General features: G+C 42.2%; 1 protein-coding gene across 6 annotated transcripts; it reads left to right on the top strand.

Annotated features, from left to right (window-relative positions):
* Positions 1-318: 318 nt before the first annotated feature.
* Positions 319-17,359, top strand: cpsf6 (cleavage and polyadenylation specific factor 6). Of its 6 annotated transcripts, none has more exons than XM_029114415.2 (12): positions 319-437; positions 1,779-1,988; positions 2,240-2,343; positions 2,507-2,652; positions 2,996-3,169; positions 3,877-3,990; positions 6,494-7,004; positions 7,461-7,598; positions 8,370-8,485; positions 8,612-8,765; positions 9,480-9,689; positions 14,240-17,359. In XM_029114415.2, the coding sequence occupies exons 1-11, from the start codon at positions 378-380 to the stop codon at positions 9,682-9,684; spliced, it is 1,932 nt and encodes a 643-aa protein (XP_028970248.1). In that variant the 5' UTR covers positions 319-377; the 3' UTR covers positions 9,685-9,689; positions 14,240-17,359. The 6 variants fall into 6 exon arrangements, with proteins under 6 accessions (XP_028970248.1, XP_034143613.1, XP_034143612.1 ...); XM_034287722.1 differs by having other exon boundaries at positions 2,990-3,169; positions 9,495-9,689; XM_034287721.1 differs by having other exon boundaries at positions 2,990-3,169.
* The last annotated feature ends 64 nt before the right edge of the window (positions 17,360-17,423 follow it).

Here is a 17,423-nt window from a genome sequence, read left to right as displayed (position 1 = left end):
CTGCTTTCTCCTCACTCGGTGCAGTGCATGTGTAGAATTGATTACAAGAAAGATCAGTCGTGGAAAAAAATATCGATTATTTTGGTCTCAATTAAAATAATAGTTTCTAGACATATATATATATATTTTTTTTAAAACACAACCACCTCACACTACCTGACATTGTACTACAAGTTAAAATGCAAATTATAGCATTTTTGTCAAACACATTCATATATATTAGCTCAGTAAATCATAAATTACAGACGTGGAGATATTATTATAGATGTGAATGAAAATGAGCCTCGGCCCCAAAGATAGGATATGACGTTTTTTCCTTTCCTGTTTGCATTTTGTCTTGTTCAGTCGGTCGGTTGGTGGAGGAGGCGGACTGGAAAATGGCTGACGGCGTCGATCATATCGACATCTATGCCGATGTTGAAGAGGAGTTCAACCAGGTATGCAATTTATCGAAATTCTATCCATGAATCCACCAATGCTATTTGGACACATTTTTATTAATATAAATGCACATTCTAAACCCAGTCAATCTGCGGTCAGGTGCGAACTGCAAGGCAAGGGTTTGTCTGAGTGCTCCAGGAGCAGCATTTGAACTGCGTGAATTCCCACTACGCAATGGTGAATGGCAAACATTTGGAAAATAGTCATTCAATTGCATTGTGTGCACGGATTGTTTTTGTCAGAAATATTTTGTCCATTCCAAATATAGCCAAATCGTTAATAGATGCATTTCTGTTCAGTAGCCAAAGTGATCACTCCATTGTTTTGACGGAAGCTTGAATGGATGATGGGGCTGAATGCGAAGTGGCGGGGAAGGCCTCTCACGCAGCACAAAATAAAACGTGGCCTAGTTTGCGGTGGTTCCCTACCAGAATTGTCGTACCTATATAACAACTACCATGTTACACGCGAACCATTATCGTCAACTAATCTTTACCGAATATATTTTTTTTTCATTGCGTGCAGGAGCAATGGTTTGCCTTCATTCCCCAAAGGTTGTTACGCTCACTCCCTTGGCTGCTGGCTAAGCTAACGCAGCTTGGAAAATAAGCTGCTACATTGTAATATGTGCTTGCTGTTTATAAAAACGTTACTAAAATGCACGAATGTTTCGTGTTGGTATAGTTTTAGATATCCTGCATAATATTACTGTATATGTGTTAATTCCGTTAGAATAGTTCGTGTTCAGAATTTTTTGGTCTGTAACTAAACGGCGTGTTTGTAATTTATAGGTAACTGTTGGAGAGATACTGGTAAATTTAAAAACTAACCTAATGTCTTTTGCAAAAGCATGGACTGAATCTCCACATTTTGTTTATTTAAATCTGACATAATTTGTTGTTGCTCAACACGCTAACCATGCTTTTGTGTGGTTGACTCATATGTGTTATAGTCTTGGTTAAGTTCTCATTAGCTGATATGTCCCAGACATTATTCAACAGGATCACTGGAAATGGGACCAGCTCTGGACAATAAACCCCTTAAAATGAAGCTTAGAACAGGGATCACGTTGTTTGCCCATTAACTTGTGCAAATTTTAAATCTTAGCATTTCATATCTTGAATATCAGGTGTGTCACTGCAAAGCATACGACAGTCATGCGTCAAAACGCGCGTGATTCTAAACGTTCCATGTCTTCTGTATTGAAATCACGGTCGGACCGAATGTTCATATAAAATGGCAATTCCAGCGCACGGAGTGCAACTCCTGTACCCCCCCATCCCGTGGCTCCGTTTTGCGCCTCCCCATTCACCCTCCCCGCTCACGCCCCCCCGCAGGAGTCGGACTACCCCGTTCACGACCAGATAGACCTGTACGATGATGTCATTTCTCCGTCGGCCAACAACGGAGACGCACCTGAGGATCGGGACTACCTGGACAACCTGCCCCCGCCTGCAGGCTCTGAGGGGAACAAGGTCGCCACGCCCAACGTGGTCTACACATACACTGGCAAGCGGATCGCCCTCTACATCGGCAATCTTACATGGGTGAGTTGGACCTTGGGTCGGTTGGGTCCGCCGGGCCCAGAATGAGTCTGCCCGTCCTAAGGGCGGCAGTGGCGTTTGGTCGGTGGATGACGACCAAGGATGTCTACTCTGTTGACCTTTTTCTTAGTATACAATAAGATGGCTTGACTTGGTAGTAGGTCTGGCGGGTTGTTGCACGGCCCTTATTGGGTGACTTGTGTCAGTTCTGTTTGTTTTAAGCGTGTCTCAATGGTATGTTGCTGCCCTTTCAGTGGACGACTGATGAAGATTTGACCGAAGCCATCCGATCAATAGGCATTAGTGACGTGCTTGAAATCAAGTTTTTCGAGAACCGAGCAAACGGACAGAGTAAAGGGTGAGCTCTCTCCTTGGATTTCATGGTTTTTCAAACTACACTCTAAGTCTTTAACCAGATAGTTGATTTTATTATTATTTCATTTTTTTTGCATGTCTTTCCTGATAATTGTGTCGAAATCCATATCTGTAATATGTGATCCTGACGGTTTTTGTTTCATTAGGTTCGCCCTTGTGTGTGTGGGCTCGGACGCGTCCTCCAGGAAGCTTATGGACCTGTTGTCCAAACGGGAATTACACGGACAGAACCCAATCGTCACCCCCTGCAACAAGCAGTCTCTCAGCCAGTTTGAGATGCAGTCTCGGAAAAGTAGGTGAACCCGCTTGGCTCTCACGTGGACCGTCCTGTGGAGGGCTTAGGAACGAGTTCTCTAGGGTTTCTGTAGTGACCGTGGGGTTGAAAACCAGGAAGACATTACCTCTGCACTTGTACCGGAATATAAAGAAAGCTTCACTCTGAAATCCCCCCCAAAAAATAGGTTTATTCATTTTATTTATAGTAATAATAATTACATTTAATACGGGCGAATTCGTTGATTTCGTGTATTCTTTCACGCCTTTAAGAGATCAGAACGGCGAAACCGGGTGAGCTCAACCAGTTGCGTTCGAGAATTTGAATGTGGCCCTGCCCTCTTCTCCCCCTTTATGTCCAGGTACATCGGGCGGACAGATGTCCGGAGAGGGGAAGGCGGGCCCCCCCACCATGGGCCCCCGCGGCGGCTTCCCCATGGGAAGGGGCCGAGGCCGCTTTCCTGGCCCGCCCGGCCCCGGAGGGGACCGCTTCCCCGGACCCATCGGACCTGGAGGTCCCCCGCCACACTTCCCGGGTGAGTACGCCTCCCGCTCCGCCCATTTTGCGCTGCTTGCGTGCAGGAACACCACCACGCGAAGGACGTCCGTTCGGTCGGTTCGGTTGTACCCTTTACCGGACCGCAGCCAACGGAACGGCGTCCCTTTAGGCAGTGCAGTGTGATTGGCCACTGGCCATGTGGCCAGTACAGGTAACCTCCTTCTCTGCATGGAATAAACTGACCCTGTCGAGTCATTGGGTCCTGTTTCTAAATCGGCATACCAACACAAGATGGGCCAACCGCTCTCTACCTCCGGATGGGGCGGGAAGCCCCAAACTTACCTCTACAGACACTTTCTCCTTTTCATACAGTCTCTATGACACACATCACATAGAGCAAGTTAAAGTTAGTGCTGTTGTCTTATAGCTAGGCGCGACGGCGACAGTAATCGTTACTTTTAGGACGTTTTGCAGTTACGCCGACGCCTGTGCCAGTAATAAAGTGTGAATGTCAGTTCTAGTGAGGCGTGGGGCTTTTGACTCGTGTCCTCTGTCCATGACTCTTGTTCTAAAAAACGAATTGTGAACATTTTCAAGTGCACCGCCACAACTTTTTTTCTTTTTCTTTTTTTGCATTGGCAACACCTTCCTGTGTTTTTGGCTGCCCTTCTGCCATTGGCTGATTGGTCAGTGAGTTCAGTGTGGTGCCAGCTCAGTAGTGATTGTGGTTTTTCCTCCTACTAGGGTCGGGGATGAGGCCACCCGAACTCATTAACCATAGGCACCAAGATGGCCACCTGATGGATATGAATTTCAATTGCTTCCCGCCGGGACGTGATGGGAATTGGCGACCCAGAGGTGAAACGCCTCGACTCCTATTGACAACAGTGCTAGGGTTGGGAAAATTCCCCCCAAAAAACCTTCCTGAAATTCCCCTGTTTGTCAAAAAAAATTATCAGCATACTCTGATTTGCAAGAAATCCCGGGTTGGAGAATTTCTGGAGTCAGTGGGGGGCGATTCGCTGCCAAGGAATCCTCCAACCTGGGTTCTGGAGAGAGAGAGAGAGAGTACCGGGAATTTGGGGAATGTTTAGGGATTTTGCAACCCTTCACAGTGCTAATGTATTTTAATAAGAATGATCAACCCCTCCCCTCATCTCTTTCCCTCCTGCTTATATGTTCTTTTACTTAAGCCTCTGGAGTCTTCAGTACTGTTTCCCCCCCAGCTTTTTTAAAATCTGGTCCTGCTGAGCATGCTTGAAGCTGTGGAAAGGTCTCTGGCTTATTAGTCCCCAAGTCAGCTATTTCTTTCAGGCTGTGTTTAAACCAGCTGCCTGTTTCTGATATCTTTATCCTGTAAATGGTCATTAAACCAATCGCATCAGTTCTTTTTCTGAGATGCTCCAGTTAATACACTACATAGTTGTTTAAAAAAATATATATTTATTTGTATTTATAATTGCCTCTCGTTTCATAATGCGATTATTTATTTTTTCTTTGTCAGTCTGTTTGGCTTTTTCTGTTAATAGTGCCTTCCCAGCACTCCTTGCTCTTTATTCCATAGATGAGCTTCCGTTAATCAGTATGCCTCTTTAAGATCATGATGATTTGGGGTTACTAAGACTTTTTTGAAATATTTTTTCCATTAAAACAAAAAAAAACGTAACATTCCACAGAAATTAGCATGTTTAGTTTGTTCTAGTTAGAGTCCAATCACAAAGTCATCGAACTATGATACGTTTGTGTCCTAAAAATATGGTTCCTCAACACCACCTAGAATGAGCGGTTTAGATTCCGTTCTAGAATTCAGGCATATCAACTTCAGTGTTCGTCTGTTCATAGAATGCCACACGGTCTGTTTGCTTCAAAGCTCCTCAAGCTCCTCTTTAATACTCCAGTATGCATTCAGCAAGAGTTGACTAACCCCCTGCTGTCTCTCTGTCTGCCCCATCCTGACACAGCTTTTTGCATGGGTCTTGGTTAGTGTCAACATGCTGTTGATGTACTGTTATTAACTGTATGTGTAGACTCTTATAAAGCATGTTTTAGCCTAGATCCAGCCCATGAATGCCAGGTGTGCCTCAATGTCCCTCATTGTCAATTGCCTAACAGTGAGAAAATATTCAGCCTCGGTCAGCTGGACATGAATGTCTTATTTTACTCAGCTGTGCGGAATTGGCGACCAGACACTTTGAGTCTACCGGCAAGAAGAGGAGACATAAAAAATATTTTCTTTTGAGGCCCCTCATGAGGGGGGGGGACCCCTAATCATATTTATTTTCTCGATAACTGGCGCTTTGTTGTTTACAAGGTGTTTCAGTGTTAGAGTTCAAACCTCAACGGCTGGCAAATGCCAGTCTGGCCAAGCTAGCGTGTGACAGATTCTCTGGTGCTGTGACTGACCCTGTTACCGACGTAACCGACGGTCATAGACTGCCACTGTAGACCACCGGTCGTCTTACCTCCGATAACCCGCCGTACACGCAAATCAACGTGCGTGAGCCTCTACCTTAGACTTCTCATACTTACTCATTTACTGATCGCAGTTCCACTTTAATCGGTGATGAATGCCCCGTGTCGACAGACTGCACGGTCTATAGCCTGGTTATTACGCCCAGAGTTACCGCAGAAAACGGCTTCTTTAATGGTGCTTCAGTCAGGAGAGTGCGGTCTACACCCAGCAACTGTTGAGGCTAAAAGGGTCTTCTTCAATTATGCAAGTGCCTTAGCTTCGGTAAGCTGAGTTGGAGCTCCTTGCTCTGGCCCCTCGGATATTAGTTTTTTCTTTGCATGGGAACTTGTGTCCCAACGATCTGATTGACAAAACTCTTTCTGGGACCATTGTCCGCGAGAGTGACTTCGCTATGATACGTCCTTTGTATTGTTAAATATCAGTCCATCCATTTTGTGAGCACTGAGGGGTGATTTTATTTGCTTGTTTAAAATAATTTATCAAGTTATCAAATGGATTTAGTAAATCTAACAACACCACTCCAGCTTTGTGGTTAAGGTTAGTTTTAAGTGTGAGCTTGTCCCCCTGATTGGTTTTGCTCATTTAGTAAAATGACTAGTTCTGAATTCATATTACATTGTCTGTTACTGAACAGCTGTTGTCTCTGCAGCCTTTAAAAGTGTTGTCAATAAACTTTTCGCGCCGGGTCTTTTTCAAAGCTTATCTGATTGGTCAAAAGAGTTAGTCTTTAGTTCCTTGGTTTTTTTGGTATTCGTGAATAGGGGTCAAAATGTCCTGCTCATTGCAGCTGACTGTGACTGTAGAGTTTCAAGGTGCAGCTTTCAGCCTGTCCGTAGTCAATCCCAACTCAAGCAGGTTCTGTCTTGTGTTTTTATCTTTGTGTTTCAGGTGGTATGCAGGGTCCTCCTCGCCCCCCTCCCGGCCCACCGGGCCCCCCTGGGCCCCCAGGACCCCCTCCCCCAGGACAGGGCCTCCCTCCTCCCATGCAGGGTCCCCCCAATCGAGGCGACCGGCCCCCGCCGCCGGTCATGTTCCCCGGTCAGTTTGGCCAGCCGCCCATGGGCCCTCTGCCCCCTGGCCCACCCCCACATGGTTTCGGGCCGCCCCCCGGGCCCCCTCCACCCCAACAGGGCCCTCCGCCCCCTGGTCATTTCCCGCCTCGGCCCCCTGGTCCTCTTGGGCCTCCGCTAGCCCTTGCCCCTCCTCCGCACATGCCAGGCCCCCCGCCAGGAGGTCCCCCTCCGGCTCCCCATGTCAACCCGGCATTCTTCCCTCCTCCCGGGGGGCCCAACAACATGGGAGGGCCCCCTGGAGGGGATAACAGAGGCCCCAACGGACCCAACGACCCCTACGGACGCCCGCCTCCATATGACCGCGGGGACTTCGGACCTGCCGGAAGGTATTGCAAAGGACCTCTACTGCAGGACCCCTGTGCATCTACACACTGACGCTTAACACAGAATGCCAATGTCGCGCTCTTCCTCGTCCTCTTCATTTGTTCCATTCTGTTTCATACTCCCTGCTGTTGTCTAGGCGATGTCTGTGGTGTTTGTGATGTGTGGATGGAAAATAAATTAGTGTCGTTTATTTTTATTTTTTTATTCAGCACGTACAGTTTTTATTTTTATTTTTTTTAGAAGCCACACACGGAAAGCGTCCAAATGCCAATGTTAAAACTGTTCCCTTAGCTCTCAGGAACAGTCGCTCATGGTGTGTTTGTGTGAGAGTGTGTGGGCGTATTTTAAAAGGGGGTCTTTTTATGGACTATTTAGACCAAGCAGCGTGGTTACTTAGTGATCCTCCTTCCTGAATGTCCAATCCCCCCCCCCCCCCTCCCCCCTCTGGCTGCCTACAGTAACCAGCGCCCCCTGCTAATCCGTGAGTTTGACCGCAGGCCCCCCCCGCCCCGCGGCGGCCCGGGCCCCTGGATTAACGAGGGTTTGGGCGATCTGAAAAATGGCGGCCAACACTTGCACAGTGCAAGTGACCCAGGGTTAGTAGAAATACTGGCCGACCTCTGAAAGAGCAATAGGAACTAGCATTCCCATTACCATCCTGTGCCTGGCTTTGTTTTATTTTCAGAATGGATGCTTGTTTTGGTTAACTGATGGTTTGGCCGTGATGTGATTAGGTTAGTCCGGGGTTTCCAAAAAGAATCTTATCAGTGGTATTAATTTATCACGCTTGGATAACTTGGTTTGCGTCTGATGGCGTTTGAGCTAACCATTAACTGTGTGTGTGTTGCGTGTGTGTGTGTGCTTAAATCATCAGTGACATTCCCCACTACGTAGAGCTGCGAGATATGGGGCGGGATCATTCATGCTGCAATAGTTTGCTTAAATTGGTCTGGTTACGATAAATTGAACATTTAAGTTAAAATTAGTTTGGATTACTCAACCATCTTAGAAAATGTTTCGTTTGAAACGTCATGTCTCCAGCATAGCCTAGTAAGGAATTCCACCAGCCAAATGCCCGTGAGAAATAAATGTTTTTATTTTCAGTTTATCATTCCAGCTCCACTTCTGTCTTTCCTCTCAATCTGTCATTTTTCTTGCATCTTCAAAACAATAATTAAGAAATGCCGGGTTCCTCTCCCCCTGACCGTTGTCCAAATTATGTTGAGGAGGCAGAGATAGAAAATGCTAATTGAAAAAAGACCGTAGCTTCTATTCCTCCCCTAGTATTTGTGTGGGCGTGCGTGCTTGCTGGCGTCGTCGAAGACTATGTACTGATACTGTGTCCTTGCTGCTTGTTTTTGTCCCAGGGACATGGAATCGGCGCGGACCCCACTCAGCGAGGCCGAGTTTGAGGAGATAATGAACCGCAACCGAGCCATCTCCAGCAGCGCCATCTCCAGGGCGGTGTCGGATGCTAGCGCAGGTGGGGCCCTGAATGTGTCTAAACAACCTGTACTTCCCCCGGGTCCCCTTTTTATGCGTGTGAAAGCCTTTTTTCCCCCCCTGAATCACCTGACCTGTGTCACTGACGGTCGTTTCTCTTCGTTAGCTGACTACGGCAGCGCCATAGAGACTCTGGTGACGGCTATCTCCCTGATCAAGCAGTCGAAGGTGTCGGCTGATGACCGGTGCAAAGTGCTCATCAGCTCTCTGCAGGACTGCCTCCACGGCATTGAGTCCAAGTCTTACGGCTCCGCGTCCAGGTAAATGAAAACTCCCCCTCCTGTATTCTGTATTTCTGGTCTTTTAAACTTCGTGGACTGCCGACACTTCATGTTCCCGCCGTCCCCGTAATGGGCAGTCTCTGCTAAAGTCAAAAACTGTTTTTAAAAAGGCACAGAAGTAGAGAGAATTTCTTCCAGTCCCTGAGCCGTATACCCTGAACACGCTAGATGTAAAGAAAAGACGAGGCAGCGAGCTGGTCTATCCGACCGTTATAAGCCATATGGTGCCGTCTAAAGAGGCAGAAACATCAGCAGCTGATTGGAGGACTGTAACCAAATCATAGTTTATCTGCTACTAACAGTGTCAATGTGAATATAATGCATGGTGCTAGTCCCTTTGGCCTAATGACCATGATCGTAGTAATTCATAATCATTTGTTTGATTATCTCGTACAAAGGAGGGATAACAATTAATGCGGCGTTGATTATTGATGTTTTCCAGATCTACTGCTCATTGATAGTGCATTCATATTTTTCTGTATTCTTGCAATTATTGTGATGTACCTATTTTAGTTTAATTGTATGTTGCTCTGTGTAGTACTGTACCTAAATGACTAAAATGCAAACGTTTGAATTTGTTTGCGTGCTCTGTTGGAGAGTGCTGTGGTTTTTATTTGTTATTGTATTCTTGATGTTGGCCAATGGACAGACCTGCTTTGACAGTTGGTTAAGAGTTTGATGTATGAATGCAAGTTCTGTCCCCAAAAGACGCGAGAGATCGCGGGAGCGGGACCACAGCCGATCCCGGGAAAAGAGCCGACGCCACAAGTCCCGTAGCCGCGACCGCCACGAAGATTACTACCGCGAACGCAGCCGGGAGCGAGAGCGTCACCGCGGCGACCGGGACAGGGAACGCGAGCGGGACAGGGACCGCGAGAGGGAGTACCGGCACCGCTAATGAAGGTGTGTGTACCCGTTCAAACTGGTTACCATCTGTGGCGTTACTTACTAGTCTCATCCCTCAGCTGAGTTGGGGGCGGTGGCCAGGTTTGGCTAGGCCTGGGACAGAAGCCCCCGAAGCAGCACAGCATAGGTTCTACGGAGCCTCAGGTAAGTGGAGAGGTAGGTGGAACATTGCTCTGTTTTTTTGTGGTTGTACTTCAGTCCGAAGTTCTCCCTGTGGGTGTAAATAATTTGTCTGAGACTTTGTATTTTGCTTTTCTTCCTGTGATGTTGAGTGTGAGGGTGTGTTTGTACTTTAGGGGTGAGTGTTTTGTTTAAACGTCTGAAAATGTTCCGCAGTGTTTGATGAATCCTCAACACCGGGGAGAGGTTGTTTGTATGCTACGTTAATTGTTTATCAAAATGTTGATTCAACACTGAAGCCTCAATGTTCCCAAGACATTATTTGTCTTCGTTTTGCAGTGTTCACATTTTGTTGAGGTTGAAATATGTGATGGTATGACAAAGGGTGTTGTATGAGTTGTTTCTAAACCACCAAATTATACAAGTCCCCTTCTAATTTAATTGCATTCTGACGTCGTTATGAGTCATTGAATTGCTAATATTGATTAATGGATGGTATGCATTGTATGGCTGTTTCTGACCATTGATGCCTTGAAACACTTAATAATAATTTTAATAATAATTTCAAGCCAAAGTAGGGTTCTCAATGGTTCTACCCCTTGTATACCTGAGGTAATTGTTACTTGCAAATTGAAGTGTATGCCATTTTTAAAGTATTGTCAGTTTTTCTGACCTTTACCTTAATTTAGTATGGCTTTGTTAAGAAACAGAAAATAATTGGTATATTGTCTGTTAAAACTTGACAAATGTCTTTGCCATGTTTCTCCTTATTCTCAAATTGATCAAGGTCTTGTTTTTTGTATGATAAACATTTTAAGCAACAAGTTAACCATTACTAATTGGTAGTTTTAAATGTTGTTAATATCTGATTTGGCGGCTATCTTTACTATGCATCTTGTAGAAGAATACCCACATTCTTAGTTATATTGCTCCATAACATTGTCTAAGCTACTCTTAAAGGACAATTTAACTTTTACAACGTGATGGTAGATGGTTCTAAACCCTGAAAGCGGTCTATGGGCCAAGAAAAACAATAATCCATGGGTTACAGTAATCCCAACAGACCACCACCGCTATCTTAAAATCAATGGAACTAATCGGGACATATGAGCATGTATTTTACGGTAAAATCAGACGTTTGTAACATGAATCCAAATGTGTAGTTGATTTCAGTTGTCGCGCAAAATTCCATCCGTTTTCAGCTAGCGGTGGCTAAAATTAGCTAATGTTCTAAATTGATATTTAAAGGGGAATGACGGCGAATATCTAAACTTGGGCCAAGTTCATAAATCACTTTAAATTATTGTTGTACTGTCTGTCTGTGTACATGACTCACTCGAGGAGAGCAGAGTGGAGGTAGCATAAGTGCAGCGTCGTTTGGTTAGAAGGCTGGTTGGCTTGTGCCTTAAACCCATGAGCTGTCTATGTAGGAGATAATTGTAAAACGTTTAACCGTGACAGAAATGTATCACATTCATAAAATGTAAAGGTATGTTCGCAAATGTTGGGTGTTCGCTGTGAATTGACATTTGGTTTTTCACCTGGATAGTCGTTATTTCACCAAGTTCTATTGAATCGCATTATTTATGGGAAAACGATAGAGCCAGATGACTCTCCGCTTCCTCTAGCTTGACCCTGTTCTCCCTCAGTGATAGTTTTGTGCATATAGAGACTTACACAAATTGTAGATATTTGTTGTTATTCCTCCTCAAAGGAGTTTGAAACATAGATTACAGTTTCTCTTGACTATTTTAAGGGTGAGGAAAAAACTAACAGCAAGTAGTAAACTTAATATTAGTTATCTTCCTTTTTTATTTTCTCTTTTTTTTTTTTACCTTTCACATAATTTCTGTATGTGCTACTTTTGTAGTTGTTCCTGATAATAAGTTTAGGGTCTCTAATACTTGGCTTCGGTTTTGGTCCATTTTGTATACCCTGGTTGTAATATTGGGTAATAGTCTGACAGATATTATATTATATGCATCTACTTGGCAATGTCAGTATGTTTGCCTGTCAATTTTAGGCCAATTTGTGATGACTTTTCAGTCATAGCTACTACACATCAAAATGTGTTAATGCTGTAAACAAATAACAAAAAATAATTTACCTAACAGGTACAGTACTTACATAAAAAAGGTGCTGAAAAATGTATTTTAGTAAGGACTTAAGAATCATCACAATTGTCCACAACTCCAGTAATGGAGGTGTTTTAGGATGCAAAATGTTTTGCATTGGTGCACCATTTTGAAGTGGATCAGAGAGTTTCAGTGCCTGTTGTTTTTAGGCTGTAGTTTGAAATGGACAGCCACACAATTTCGACCAAATTGTTTAACGTGGTACCATGGCGCCTTACTTTCCTGTAGGACCTAAAATGTAATTAATAGTATATCGATAAAAGAAAACTGGTGTGGGTCTTGTCCTTTTTAAACTGGGTTGATTTGTCCCTCAAAATTACATTTCATGTTGTGAATCCAAATAGTTATTGCATGTATATTCTAAAATCTGACATTTGTAATGCTGGTCACTGGCACATCGTTTGATTTGTTAGTATACTGATTAGTAACTCACGCTTGCCTTACATGGTTTATGTCCTCTGATTTGAACATGTTTAAAGTAACTTCTCTGCATTTTGTTTAAATTAATTTCTTAACCAAACAGCATTTGGTTACGTAATTAAAATAAACATAGTAATCAGACATCTGAAATGAGTGTTAGTCTGTCATAACAAACCTAGAGGTTACTTTATGGTCTTGTACGTGCTCTTCTATTTCATTCCCTTCATGGTAAAATAAGATACGTTTGATCTATTCTCACCCATCAATCTATGTTCACAGATATTAACAATGTTTTGTTTAGCGTTGGGGTCATATGTGCACACTGCAGAAATGACTAGCCATCTCTTCAGTTTGTCTATAGGTATCAGTGATGTTTTGCAGGCATGGAGAAAGCAGTCCTGATTTCCTGATAACATACTTCTTGCGCTGGTTTAATTGTCTCTTGTGTATTCATCCCTTAATACCCCTTTATGTGCTTCGTGCAACACAGTGGGCTCCACATCATTCAAAGAAGGTTTGTTTTGGAAAGATTTGCAGCCATCTAAACTTTTGGAAAGACTTATTTAAATTAAGTTACTCCCTGGTCTCTTTATAATTATGTATTTCCTATTCAACATGTTGAACTCTTCTTGATTGCTGTGTTCTCGTTGAGTTGCACAACAGAATGGAAATAATTGCAGGGAGGATGAAGGGACATTTTGCTATGAATTGTTGGTAGTATTAACTTTGAAACTATGCACCATGTAAATTCACTCATTGACCAATACAGAGCCTCTTCAGTTAAATTCAGTTATTATGGTTAACCGCTAAATGTACTATTTGGCTAAGTCACTATAGTTTGATTTATGTGAATTGTCAAAGGTGACCAAAACATGCATCAAATTTACTTCACTGTGTGGATGTTTGGAGTTGCTAGTGGGTTGGGGTTGTCATCTGTGCACTGGAATATTCTGAGTGGTTTCTGATTGTGAAATGTACTTCTAATGAAGTTTCAGTGGAATGTTACTTGTGTACATGGCAGCCTCTACCTTTTTTTTAGTCTGTTAGATTAATGATTAAAAATGGGAAAACTAAATCGTAACATCGTACAAACTGGATTTGTATGCTATTTGACAAATTGCGGGATGTAATCAATCTAATGAAAGCTTCAAAGTCCCAGAAGGTGCTGCTTTCAGAACTAGTGGCTGTATTGTAACCAGAGCTCTGAAGTGACCTTTTTAGTGTTGTGCTAGCTAGTGTAACTTACTGTTTGTTTTTGGGAGTTCTTCCGCATTCCTATGTAGCACGTCTGCCATTCATCTATAAATCTGATCGTGTGTGTTCTCCACTTTCCCGCAGTTCCCTGATCAGTCACAAAATCTGGACCAATCTCAAACCAATGCCATAGACCTTAAGTCTTATGCACTTGTTGAGGTCTGAGGATATTGGCTGGTTTTGAGTAACATTGTGAGCTTTCAGTCATGGTTTCTAGTAGACACTAGCAACTGGCTTGCACTTCTCGAATCCCCTCAGATGTCCGTAGGTGTGTAGGATCAATAGGTCGATTTGAGATTGGTCGTTCTTGCTGTAGATACTGTTGTAGACACACCGCCTATGTCTTGTGAACCCCTTTTAGAGGTTTATCCACACAACTCCATTGTAATTTATAAATATAAAAAGTACCTTTGCATGACACATTTGAATAAGTTGAGCGTGCCCCCGGTTTTCAGCACTTCATGTCACTCAAGGTTGACTTCGGTTAGAAAGAAAAGCATTTGCATGTCATTCTTTTGTTTGTCCTTTGTGTATTGTGTAATTAGAGGGGATATGAAACAAACTGTGTTGTTGGGCTGCCCCAAACCAAACTCCACCCTTCGTTTTGACACATTTCAGCCTATGGAAGAGGACTGGGACGAGGACGCCGCGTCACAACCAGCAGGCCCTATTTCAGGAGCGCCTCCTCCGCCTCGTCAACTAGTACCTCTGTCTGTCTCCATGGTTACCAGGGGACTGACTACTTGGAATTCGCTCACAGCTGTGTAAGGCTATAAGTAGAGTTTTTTCAAATCTATACTCATGGTAAAAAAAAAACTAAAAAAAAACAAACAAGAGAAACTCAACAGCGCTCTTTATTTTTACTGACATTTTATTTGATATGAACGTAAAATTGATTACCTGTGTGATGACAAGGTTCTTCAAGCTTTGCTAAAATAAAAGTATGACATTTGCCTGCTCTGTTCCAAAATAGAAAGCAAAAACAACTTTTTTGACTGCTATAATGTGTAAATTTGTCAGGCTAGAATTGTTTTTATAAGGAGATTCTTTGGTTTTTGTCTTCTTTTTTTTTTTTCTCCATGTTCTTCCCAATGTTTCTTGTTAGGATAATGTTTGTAAATGTCTCTGCTTTGATTATTATTAAAATAGATTCTGTGTTGTAATAAACTGTTTACTGGGGTTTTGGCACTTCATAATCATTTACATTAGATGTGTATGTTTTTTCCTTCCTACATTTTATGGTATTTGGCAAAAGTTCTGTACTATCTGAATAGTGACTTGATGTAATTTCAAGGTCACGTTATTACCCAGATTAAGTACAGTTGTCAAGTGTATTTAATATTTTTTGTTTTAGAATGACCATATTTGATGCCTGGAATTTGCTGAAATTTCATATAGTATTTTTGAGCCAATATTGCAATGAACAATGTTGTAATATTAGGTTTACTAGTCTGTGCCAAATTAAATTCTCCTTAGAGTTGTGCAAATTTACCAAACATTGTTTTTAGCTGTGGTATATTGTATTCCATTCAAACTTTATTTAAATTAATTATCTTTGCTGAATCATTTCAGTGAGCCATTTGGGACGTTATTATTGGGCGAGGTGTAGTGCTGTAAATCGGATCATTTTAGGAAATTATTTTTTCCCGTTTTTTATTTTTTTTATTTTAATTTCTTGATGTTTTATGTTCATTTACATAACCAGAACGTAGAGTACATTCCGAGGCTTCATTATCCAAACAATGACAGTTATATCAATAACTGGATTATTTTTTTTGTCATATGGGATGCTAAATTTACCAGTCTGGACAACACTGATTTTGTTGGAACACCTAAAACAGAATTAGTTTCCACTCTATGAACTCATGCTTTTATAGTGTGCTGGCTTGCTTTTGCTGCCCTGGTTTCCTACTGATTTGCGTGTCTTTCTGCTTTTGATGATGCAGGGCTGTAGTTTGTTAGTGTCTGGTCTGTGTTGACTAGCTTTGTCCTTTGTTGTGACATACATTCAGGGGCCTTGACAGCACCAACCAGCGCCATTTGGCTGAAGCCCATTTATGCCTGGGATCAGGCCCTGCTCTTGCATCTGCTTGTGGTGGTTATGCAAACAGTTCAGAGTAGATGGACATGGATCAGTAGGAAGGTTATTCAGGATTTTATTTGACTGCATAACCCTGCCCTCCCCTCAGGGTGTATCTCCCCACTCTTTTTTTTTTTTTCTCCAAAAGTAAAATAGTAAGATTTTTACTCCATGTAGTTTAATCTTGAAATGTACTGATAGCGTGTAGTGCTGTTCCCCTGCTTGTTGGTAGAGTTGACTTGTGTGCTGAATCATAGCCTCCACTCGAAAATTATAAACTATACCAGTAAGAACTTGCCGGCACAAACACAAATGTTTTAAATCGAAATGGCACAATGAAAAACAGTTGAGTTGAAGACTGATGTATTTGACATTTTTTTTATTAGATTTAACTTTGGTAAACTAATCCTGTACAAATTGTGCATAACGAGCAACACATCTGGATGTTTTGAGTCCTTTTACATTTTTATATTACAGTTAATGTACAAAATGCATTAGGTGATGGTATAACTGTAATACTATGTTTATAGCTCCTATCGAAAGGGGGTGAAGGCTTTATCTATTCACTGCCAATTTGATTGCATTTGAGGCCAAAGAATTTTACAGCTGAAAGGAGTCATTTAGAATAGAACTGATATAAAGTTTTGAAAGGTCAATACTGTACATATACACGCACGGTATTAATCATACTCTGTGTCTTTCAAATTTGTCATTTTGTATATAGAAGAATGCATCAATTTTCACAAGTTATTGCCTTGAGCGATTTAGAAAAATCGCAACCAAGGTTTTGTGATGACGTCTTTTAGGTAATCAGTTTCTCTCTGACATCTGTGACGTTGAAGAAATTTTACTATTTTTTAAGGTCCACTGTCTTGTTTGAGTGTGTTCAATAAACTAGAATTCGCCATCTCTGAAATCAGTCTTTGTGAACCATTAGGCCAAATGCTACTTTTCTGTGCAATTTTATCTAATGTACTAATTGAATCAATTAAATGCAATAAACATGATGGAGTAGGACAGCAGCATATTTTACAAGGTCTGTTGAAGTTATGTTTGTGAAAGGTTTGTGCAGCCTACTTGCCAAAACATAACCTGCTGTTCTTTTCTCAGGGTAAGTGTTGTGACCAGGTTTGGGGTCAATTCTGGAAGTACTCTCTAATGTTAGAATTTCTTTTTTATTAGGAACATTTGGAATTTTATCCCAGCCCTGGTCGTGACATCCTTTCAAAAAAGGTTATAGACCGATCAAGTCCATTTTCTCATGTTTACACTTGGCCATTTAAAAGAAAATGATGGATTGTGCTTGAGGCTGTCGTGTTTTCTTATCTTCACAGTATCGTGGCATTGACCCAAAGGTAAGTTGTCGGTTGCAGATCCAAGGTCATTTGGCTGCAAGTCAAACGTTTTAAAATATCGAAATTTAGAACTGTAAAGCAGTGCAGACATGGAATTACAAATACATAAATTATTAAATACGTTACAATTTTATTAGATTGACCAAAAATAAGGTACTTAACCTTAAACAAATGGTGGGTGAGGTCGTGTTTCTATCAAAATATAATTATCAACATAAGACGGATGATGGATATAGGTCAAAAGCTGATGTCCCATGTGTGATTGGATTGTGTGCCTTACCAAAAATAAAACCCTTGAAATTATTCTTCGTCCATTGTTTTTATTTTTTTATTTACATGTATTGAATTTTTAAATAAATGTCTTGAA

Source organism: Esox lucius, chromosome 18 (genome assembly GCF_011004845.1).
Source record: "Esox lucius isolate fEsoLuc1 chromosome 18, fEsoLuc1.pri, whole genome shotgun sequence".
NCBI lineage: Eukaryota > Metazoa > Chordata > Actinopteri > Esociformes > Esocidae > Esox > Esox lucius.
Note: the sequence above shows the minus strand (reverse complement) of the source record. Positions and strands in the feature narration are given on the sequence as shown.